A 9991-nucleotide genomic window follows, 5' to 3' on the forward strand; every position below is an offset into this window, starting at 1 on the left:
CCCGGTGGCCTGCGGGGGTGGCAGGACTACGACCGGAGCGCGGGGCGGGTGCCGGTGCCTGTCCCTGCGCGGCGGATCCGGGGAGGCGGCGGCCCGTGACCTCAGAGAGTTGGAATGCGGGCGGCGGGGCGCGGGGGAGGCCGGACAGCTGCGCCCGGCCGCGGGGAGGGGAGGGGGCGCGCCGTGGCTTTTTTTAATCCTGTGACCAGTTATATTAAGTTTCCAAATGAAGAAGAGCTTTTAATAAAACGAGGGGATGCGGTGTTATTTCCTTTTCAGGTAGAAAGGGCCTGTTCCTGGCACAAGATTGGGTGGTGGTCTGCAAAATGCTGTTGTGACTGCGTTCATCGTGGAGTCCTGTACGTTGCTGAAGACGGCTCAGAGGTGGTAGACGTCTTCCATTTGTGCCTGCGCTCTCCAGAAAATACCCTCATCAGTAGTGGGTGGGAAAGAACCCTTGCCCACGTCCCCAAGGATGGAGACCCCTCCCCGAATAAGGTGTTCCCAAAAGAGAGCTTAAGCCTGTGCAGCGCAGAATAGAATTGTCAAGGATGGAAGCTCCGGGTTCAACTTGGATTCAGATCTCAACTCCACCTCTGGTGACCGTCCTCAAATTTCCAAACCTCTCTTTACTCTGTACTAGTTCCCTAGGAACTGGGAATGATGATAATCATTATCCTGTAAACCTGGGTAAAATATAAGACCTGTTTCCTTTCCATCCTAAGCCCTCCTGCTAATGCTTATTATATGCCGTATTCTCACACTGCATTATTGCTATGACTGCGTTTATTACACTTAAGCAGACAAAACCTGTGACCCTGACAGTAGTATTACAACAGATTGTTTGATCTCTGCTTGGCATGTCTTTTAAGTGACTGGAGCAGACATTTCTGTACATTTTAAATGATTTTGTTTTCATTCTGTTTCTGGAATGTTTTTAAGTGTTGCATTTCATTTAAATCTTCCTTCAACAATGCATGAGACACATTCCCTGCACACAAGGACTTCTGGTCCAGTGGTTAATGAACACACACCACACACACACTACAAAGTGTTGGTGGGCAGTCTGTCATAGATCTTTGGGTGCCCAGCAAGATGCAGTTTGTGTCATATAGCTAATGCTTGCAAAATTACCATGGTTTCTAGTGGGGAAAAAAAAAGGACCAATTCTGTTTGTGATTGATATTTCTGCTGGACTCCATTAGATGCTGTTTGTGTGTGAGGAAACAGATCTGAAGGTGCACCCCTTTTCTGAGCTGGAAATGCTGGACTCGTGCAATTTTCCTCATCTCTATTGTCATCAAGATCTGATGTTTCTTCAAAAATAACTCACCAATTCTTTCTTCAGTTCCTCCTCGTACATTCTAACCCAAACCCTCATTATTTTGCACCCTGATTATTGCAACAAAGTGGTTGCCTTGCACCTAGTTTCTGTTGCTAATTCTCTTTCCTTCTGTTCTATTACCACTGTACCTCTCCCTTGGGTTTTTCAGTCGTTCCCAGTGGTTCCCCCAAGGTGAAGCTCAGCTACAAAACTTTTAAGGGCAACCTCAACTGGCCTCTCTTAACCACCTTATCCCTCCCCTCTCTCCACCACACCCTCTGCACCCAAGTTGCTGAATCCCCTGGGAGCAGGGCTTCAGGCCCTTTCCATCTATCTCATCTCTGCACTTCTTTCAGTTCAGAACTCTGCTTCCAAGACAACTTTCTAGCCACCCTGTGGCTTCTGCGCTTGGCAGAAACATTAAAAATTGTTTCATGTAGGCTTCTTTTATATCTAGAATTCCTAGGGCAGTACTGGGCAGAGAGTAGGCACTAAATAAAAAAGGTGTTAATTGAATCGGGAAGAAAATGAAATAATTTTAAAAATAGAAAATGATCATAAAACCCAAGTGGTGTTTTAAACAGCTGAGTTGAACTGCCTCACAGACCACAACTGCCATTTACTGCTATGCACTTAAGCTCTATTTTCCCTCAGTTATGTTAATTTGGCAGAAACATCCCCATGACAAGGCACAAGAACCACTCCTTCAAAGCATTAGGCATAAAATTCTAATTGGCTTAGGTTTTCTACATAAGGGTGACATCATTTATATGGTTCAATTCCAACATACACAAAACATTTTCCTTCCTTGCCTGCTAAACATCCACCTTTTCTGGAGATAACTTCTTACTTGATTCCTATGTATCCTTGCATATATATAAAAGCTACTGCATACATACACACATGTGCATGCACACAAATGTATCTTATTATCCAGAAAGTAGTACATAATACATACTTCTACAATGGAAGTACATTAGTACATTCTCACTAAAATACACAAATGCCATTTTATTTTATTTCTTTACTTATTTGGTTTTTTGAGACAGTGTCTCACAATGTAGTCCTGGCTGACCTGGAACTCTCTATGTAGACCAAGCTGTCTGAACTCAGGGATCCACATGCCTCTGCCTCATGAGTGCTGAGATTAAAGGTATGAGCCACTATGCCCGCCCTACCAAATACATTTGAGAAAGAGGCTAGACAGATGGCTCAGCGGTTAAGAGCAGTAGCTCTTCCAGAGGACCCAAGTTCATTTACCAGCACCTATGTCAGGTGGCTCACAACTGCCTGTGACTCCAGCTCCAAGGGGTCCCAACACCTCTGGCCTCTTTGGGCACCTGCTCTCATGTACACTCACATGTGCACATGCACACACACTATACACATAATTAAAATAAGATAAATCTTTTTTAAAAATTGGAAAACCTGTGCTCGCTTCAGCAGCACATATACTAAAACTGGAAAAATACAGAGAAGATTAGCAAGGCCCCTGCATGAGAATGACACACAAATTCATGAAGCAGCCCATATTTTATTTTTTATTTAGAAAACTCTGGGACTGGAGAGATGGCTCAGTGGTTAAGAGCACTGGCTGCTCTTGTAGAGGACCCGGGTTCGATTCCCAACACCCAAGTGGCAGCTAACTACTGTCTAGAGGATCTGATGCTCTCTTCTGACTGCCGGGGCACTGCTTGACGTGGGTGCACTTACATGCAGGCAATACAATCATACACATAAAATATTTTTTGAAAAAGTAGGAAACCCATTGGGCATGGTAGCACATGCCTTTAATCCCAGCACTTGAGCAGCAGAAGCAGGCAGATCTCTCTGAGTTCAAGGCCAGCCTGGAGACCCTGCCTCAAAAAGAACAAAAAGAACAACAAAAAATTAGGAAACCCTGCACATAAAATGATGAAATATAAAATGATAAGTGTCGGGCATGGTGGTGCATGCCTTTAATCCCAACACTCAGGAGACAGAGGCAAGCAGATCTCTGTGAGTTCAAGGCCAGCCTGGTCTACATAGTGAATTCCAGGATGGCTGGGGCTACAGGAAGACCCTGTCTCAAAAAGACCAAAAAAAAAAAAGATAAGCAGAAAGGAAATTGTGGTTTGTGTGATGCGTTGACGCACTGACTAGTATTTTCTTTATTTTTTTTCAAGAGTTTTTACTCTATTTTTATGTGTATGCTTGTGAACCTGTGTGTGGTATGTACACAAGAATGCAGCATCCTTGGAGGCCAGAAAACAGGGTTGGATGCCCTAGATGGAGTAAAAGGCAGTCCTGAGCTACCCAACAAGGCCAGCATGGTTCCTCTGCAAGAGCAGAATGTGCTCTTCACCACTGAGCCATTTCTCCAACCTCTTGCCTAGAATTTTCTTAGGAGTCAAAAGCTAATCTGCTTTGGCATCTTGATTAGTAACAACTATATCCCACTAGGGCAATGATCACACACAGCAAGAATCCAGATGGAAGGAATTGTTTTTCTCTGTGAAGACAGATGCAGGTGGTAGAGAGCAGAGCTAAGAAAAGCAAAGTCCCCTTTGATCCCAGACTCCTTAACTTGATCTCTGACAGCCTCACTCAACACTGCATTAGGTGCAGCACCTTTTCAGGTACAAGCGTGATGATTTTGTAGATCACTTCTCCTGGACCTCAGGGAAATGATGTTGGCAATATTTGTTTCGAATGGGCAAGAAAATAGAAAAGTGTGTCAGCCTCAGTAACAAAAGTGACTGGTATGAGAGTAATTCCCAACCCCTAGGGATTCTTTTAAAAATTCACTTATTTATTTTTATTATGGGGGCTCATGCTACAGTACATGTGGAGAAGTCAGGGGACAGCTGTGTGGAGTTGGTTCTCTTGTTCCACCTTTACTTGTGTTCCAGGGATTGAACTCAGGTTGTCAGCCTTGCATTGCAGGTGACAAGTACCTCTACCCACTGAGCCATCTCACTGGCCCCCATTTTTTTTTTTTTTTTTGAGACTGTCTCCATGTAATCCCAGCTGCACTGAAGCTCACTATGTAGACCAGGCTGGCCTTGAACTCCGAGATTTGCCTGCCTCTGCCTCCTGAGTGCTGGAATTAAAGGTGTGCACCACGTCCGACAAAGGTAGACATCCCTTTTAATACTATTGAAGAATAACATCCATTCACTCTCTGTGTTCTGGAAGCCAGGTGTTGCTAGGAGAAAGATGGGTAGATACACACCTCGGCCCTCAAGGACTCATCAATAGATGAATATATGATTCTAGTAAGAAGGGAAGTTCACACGAGTATAACCCAAATGGATTGATAATGCCTCATCATTGTGATTTCCCTCTCTTCCAGTTTGGAAGGACAAATACAACTTCACAAAGCACTCAAAGAATAGAAAAACCATGCCAAGCGTGGTGGCAGAGGCAGGCAGATCACTGAGTTCAAGGCCAAAAAAATAAAAGAAAGAAAGAAAAGAAAAGCCTTCCAGGCTGGAGAAAACCCCACCACCTCTGTCCTTCTCCCTCCACACAGACTAGAACACACACACACACACACACACACACACACACGCACACATAACTCACAAAGAATGTACAAAATGCAGATGAAATGTATGCCCTGAAGGAGGCTGGAGACACACAGGGAACCATTGTTAGCAGACTCAGAGTTGGAGTTGGTACGCAGGCCTCTCTGAGTTCACAGTCAATGTTTTTCTGCAGTGATCTCCTCACTTTGGAAGTAGCCCAGAACCCTCTTGCTGGCACTGTAGATCATTGTAATCTGGCCCTCATACTATCCCTTAGAGGAAAAATATTCCATTTGTCATGGACTGGTTGTTTTTTGCAAGCCTAATACCTCTATTCCCTTCAAGGTTGTGGTTTGTGATGCTGCATCTTACAGGAAAGCACCTAGAGCAGCCTCCAGTCCCCAAGTGTTATTGGCTTATTGGAGGTACTTCCTTCATGACTCAGACCTATATCATCTGCGATCTGATGTGTCTGAATTCTCAAATACTCTGCAGTTCTCTTTTCCATGATTATAAAGCTTGTTGTCCTGAAAGGAAACCCTGTCTTCAATTCATTCAGAGACCAGAAGAGGGTGTCAGATCCCCTGGAACAGGAATTACACGTGGTTGTTATCTACATTGTGGGTCATGGAAACTGAACCCAGGTCCTCTGCAAGAGCAGCCAGTGCTCCTAACCACTGAGACCTCCCTACACCCCCCAATACACCTTTTTAAAAAAACAGGATCTTACTAAGTAACTAGACTGACTTCGTGATGCTCCTGCCCCAGCCTTCTAGGTCTGGAACACAGGTATGTGCTACCATACCTGGTTTTGAGCATGTGTGTGTATGTACCTGCACATGTACATAAGGACATCCAAAGCCTTCTTCAGTTGCTCTCCATCTTATTTTTGAGACATTTCTCACTGAATGTGGAGTTTGCTGATTCAGCTAGGCTGGCTGACTAGCAAGCCTTAGAGATCCTCCTGTTTCTGCATTCCCCAGTGCTGGGATTATATGCACATAACATTGTACTTGACTTTTTCACATGGGTGCTGGGAATTGAACACAGGTGTTCATGCATTGCAAATACTTGATCACCTGTAGTCCCAGCTGGTCTAGAATTCACTATGTAGACCAGGCTGGCTTTGAACTCAGAGATCTGTTTGCCTCTGCCTCCTGAGTACTGGGATTAAAGGCATCTACCACCATGCCCAGCTATTCACTCTTTTAAAATGAGATTTTTTTTTCAATATTAGTTAAATTGTTGGCTGTCAATTTGGTACAGGTACAGTAATGATAAAAACACATTTCTGTTCTTAGTTACAAAATGGTGGGGAAAGGAATAGAAAAAAAAAACTTACTTGTCTTTTGACTTGTGAATGTAATGAACCCAGAGACTTTGTCTTGCTCATCTTCATGCTCTGGCTTTCTAGCACAGTATCTGGCTCAGTGCGGGCATTTAATTTTTAATCAACAAACATAATGGTGCTTGGAGCCAGGCACAGTTAGTAATACTTCACGATGTTAATTTATCTCAACCTCATAAGAACTCCTTTTCAAGGGGAAACTAGATCATACCTGTGCCACAGACAAGAAACTGTGGCACAGAGAAATGAAGCAACTTGCCTAAGGTTTCAGAGAAAGTGGCAGAGCTGCCGTTCAAACCCAGGCAGCCAGGCTTCAGGGTCTCTGTTCTCTGTCACTCTGCTCGTCCATCTCTTATCAATGTTGCATGAGTCTATGATCATTGGCTTTACCTGGGAGGAATGCTTTGTAAGTTAAGCCTTTGATTCTTTTAATCGACAAGTATTTGATAAATGCTTATTATGTGTCTAACTGTGAAAGAAATACAAAGACCCACATTGCTCAGTTTGTCATTTGGCTAGGGAGGATAAGCAAACACACACAACTTAAAATTCACATTACAAAATGTATACTGTCATATTAGCTTCCACATAGATGCCAGAAAAATTCAGAAAGATTACACGAAACTGTGAAGGGGCCGATGGCAGACAGACCCTAGGTAGCTCTGTGATTTCTACTCTCTAATTCCTTAGAGTATAGATTGCTTTTTAAAAAATTGTATCTATTAATTTTATATCTATGAGTGTATTGCCTGCATATGCGTAAGTACACCTGTGTCATTTGAGATGATAAGCATGACTTTACATTTGAAGTGCTGAATTTTGAAGAAAATATGATGGGCATAGTCACTTAGAATTTGGGAGGGGTTTTCAGGTGAGAGCTCAAGGTAGGTAGAAAATTCAGTCATTATCAGCATAGACTGTGATAACTTGACATGAACACTTGACCCACCTGTCTAGGGGAAAGTGTTAAGCACTGTTAAAGCACTTTTAATCTGTTAAAATCACTATTCATATAAGTGATAAGGTATTTCAGTTCATGATAAGCACCCCTCTGATGTTCATTTTCCTATTAATAAGCAAACATGATGGGGATGCAACAATTTGAATGCCTTTTATAGCAGCTTTTGACCTCTTCCTTACTGCCATGGAGGCCTGGAACAAAGGTGCAGCAGTTAAACAGCCAGCCAGTCTACCCTTATGCCAGCACCAGTAGTCCTGAGCATTCCATCGACACCTTGAAACAAAGATGCAAAGATTGCAGTTGATTGTTCCTGGCTCCTGAAGGCTCAGTTCCAAGCAGGGTTTTCTGAAATATTTTGAACCTGGCAATCACCTAGGCAGAGGGTGAGCACTTCTGGTGGTCCAGCAGAGGGACTGGTGTGGCCGATGCTAAGAGGCAAAGTTGTGATTGGTTCAGAACACAAGTCTTCATGAGAGTGATTAGTGCTATGAGGCAAGGCTGTGATAGAAGGGTCCAAAGAAATATCTGTGATTAGTGTAAAAGCCCCACTTTGAGCTATCTAACAGGCTGCTCAAGCTTGGGAAATGCTCCCGTGTTGCAACTGTAGGCCAGTAAGAGACTTCTCTCAAGTGGAATTTTCTTGCCTGCTTTCAGTTGTGTAGTCAGGGAAGGAGGCAGCAGATAGAAGAGCCAGGGAACTGATTGTTCAGGAGTGGCCTGGGGAGGAATGAGGGCAGCAGAGACAGCAAGAGGGTGTGGAAGAGTAAAAAGCTGTAAAGTGCCAGATCAGAGAATCTACAGGCCCTGTCAAAAGAAGAGTTCAGAGGACTGTAAAGTCTCCAAGGTCAAGCATCTCAGACACCTGGCTCCAACACTGACTGCTATCAAGGGGCTGAGACATTCTAATACCTAATACCTAGGCATTCTGGGAAGCTGCAACACCAGCTGTAACCATTCTAGGCTCAAGAAGTTGTAATGCTTGCAGGGCCATAGGTCCCAAAATGCCAGGTTGCACCAACTGTACTACTGGAGGGTGTCACTTGCTGCTGCTCTCACCGGTCCAAGGGTCCTGACACTACTGCTCCCGTCTCTTCTGGTCTACTCCCAGCCAGCTGACTTGCACCAACAAACTGGAGTCCTAAAAATAAGAGTTCTCAGAAGCAGTTCAGAGACGAAGGACAGGAGGTGGATTAATCTTGGGCAAAGGCCACTGAAGGAGAAAGAAGGGAGAAACAAATCCAGAAGAGCAAGAGGGTTTACAGAGTCAAAGGGAGGCATGCTGGATAGGTTCTGTTTGGTTTTTTGGTCTTTTTTTTTCCTTGGGTCTCTTTTGAGACAGGGTCTCCCTGTAGCCCCAGCTGTCCTGGAACTCACTATACATAGACCAGGCTGGCCTTGAACTCACAGAGATCCGCCTGCCTCCCGAGTGCTGGGACTACAGGCGTGCACCACCACACCCTGTGCTGGATAGGTTCTGTGGCCTGAAATATTTCTCCCTCCACCCAGCCAAATGTGATGATGGTGTAACTTTAGGATATAATCTCTTTTATGGGTAAGAAAATAGAGGCATCTCAAGTTCAACAATATTGGGACTGGTGAGACGGCTCAGGGGTTAAGAGCGCTGGCTGCCCTTGCAAGAGGACTTGGTTCTGTTCTCAGCATCCCCATGGCAGCTGACAAGTATCTGTAACTCCAGTTCCAGGAAATCCGACGCACTCTTCTGGCCTCTTCGGGAACTACATGCAGTAGTGCACTTATGCGTGTAGGCAAAATACCCATACACGTAAAATAAAAACAATATAAAAAGAATTGAACAATATGTATCAATGCCAAATCGGTACCTGAAGGTTAGATTTGAATTCAGATCAAGGTCTGTGATCTTTGAGCTTTAATTTTACTTCATCCTTATTTTTCACAGAGTAAAACGAGTAAGTCAGAGGCCAAGAAAGGGAAGAAGGTTCCCCAGGCTTAAGAAAAGCAGAGAGGGGGGGGGGCTGGCGAGATGGCTCACTGGTTAAGAGCAGTGACTGCTCTTGCAAAAGACGCGGGTTCGATTCCCAGCACCCACATGGAGGCTAGGAGTCGTCCTTCACTCCAGTTCCAGGGGAATCTGAAGCCCTCTTCTGACCTCCACAGCATTGTGCAATGCACTCACATACATTCAGGCAATACAGTCATACACATAAAATAAAAAAAATAAAATATTTAAAAGAAAAAGAAAATCAGAGAGAAGCCAGGGGACCAGTGTCATTGTTCTCTGTGAGGCCAGCTGAGGTCGCCAGAGCACAGGTTGCGCAGGCCTAGGAATGCGTGTGCGCATACGTTTCCGCAGACGCATGCGCGCTGGCTCCCGCGTGCACGGGGGCGCCAGCAGGGGCGGGGACGCGCAGTGCGTTTGGCCGGGGGCGGAGCGGGGGCCTGGGCAGTCTGCCGGGTGGAAGCCCTCAGCGGGCTTCACGTAACAGAGGCGCCGCGCACTGCTGACTCCGCCGCGTAGTGCTGACTCTGCCGCCCACCGCTGAGCCATGGAAATCGGCACCGAGATCAGCCGCAAGATCCGGGTGAGGCCAGCGTTGGCGGGCGCCAGGCAGGGGTTCTGGGCCTGGCGGGCAGGCGGTCGCCAGGAGTAACGGGGCGGGTAGGCCCAGCCGCCTCTGTCCGGCGCAGACGCGGCGGGGCGGCGAGGCGGCGGCTCCACGGGCCGTGGCCGGGGCTCCGGGGACGCGTGCGGGCCCTCGGGAGCCACTCTGAGCGGCGCGGTCGGGCGCCAGGCGTCGACCGCAGAAGGCGGCGCCGCGCGGTGGTCGGGCTCCCCTCCCCCCACGGCGGGGCCCCGCGGCGGGGGGGGG

The 9991-nt window shown here is 46.1% G+C and overlaps 2 protein-coding genes and 1 non-coding gene across 3 annotated transcripts in view; all 3 read left to right on the top strand.

The window, feature by feature from the left end:
* The window catches only part of LOC115072167, a 4092-nt gene extending 3169 nt beyond the window's left edge, over positions 1-923 (top strand). Inside the window, exon 4 of the mRNA XM_029568614.1 lies at positions 280-923. Within this exon, the coding sequence (XP_029424474.1) occupies positions 280-540 (261 nt within the window). The 3' untranslated portion in view covers positions 541-923. The remainder of the gene's footprint in view (positions 1-279) is intronic.
* Positions 924-2754: 1831 nt separating this feature from the next.
* LOC115072168 lies at positions 2755-2861 on the top strand. Its single transcript, XR_003851231.1, has one exon. It is a non-coding gene; the product is annotated as a U6 spliceosomal RNA (small nuclear RNA).
* Positions 2862-9527: 6666 nt separating this feature from the next.
* Positions 9528-9991, top strand: part of Zc3h14 (zinc finger CCCH-type containing 14) — a 62268-nt gene continuing 61804 nt past the window's right edge. The window contains exon 1 of the mRNA XM_008843793.2: positions 9528-9703. Coding sequence (XP_008842015.1) covers positions 9668-9703 — 36 coding nt within the window. The 5' untranslated portion in view covers positions 9528-9667. The remainder of the gene's footprint in view (positions 9704-9991) is intronic.

This window comes from Nannospalax galili, unplaced genomic scaffold, assembly GCF_000622305.1.
Source record: "Nannospalax galili isolate Female #2095 unplaced genomic scaffold, S.galili_v1.0 scaffold500, whole genome shotgun sequence".
Lineage (NCBI taxonomy): Eukaryota > Metazoa > Chordata > Mammalia > Rodentia > Spalacidae > Nannospalax > Nannospalax galili.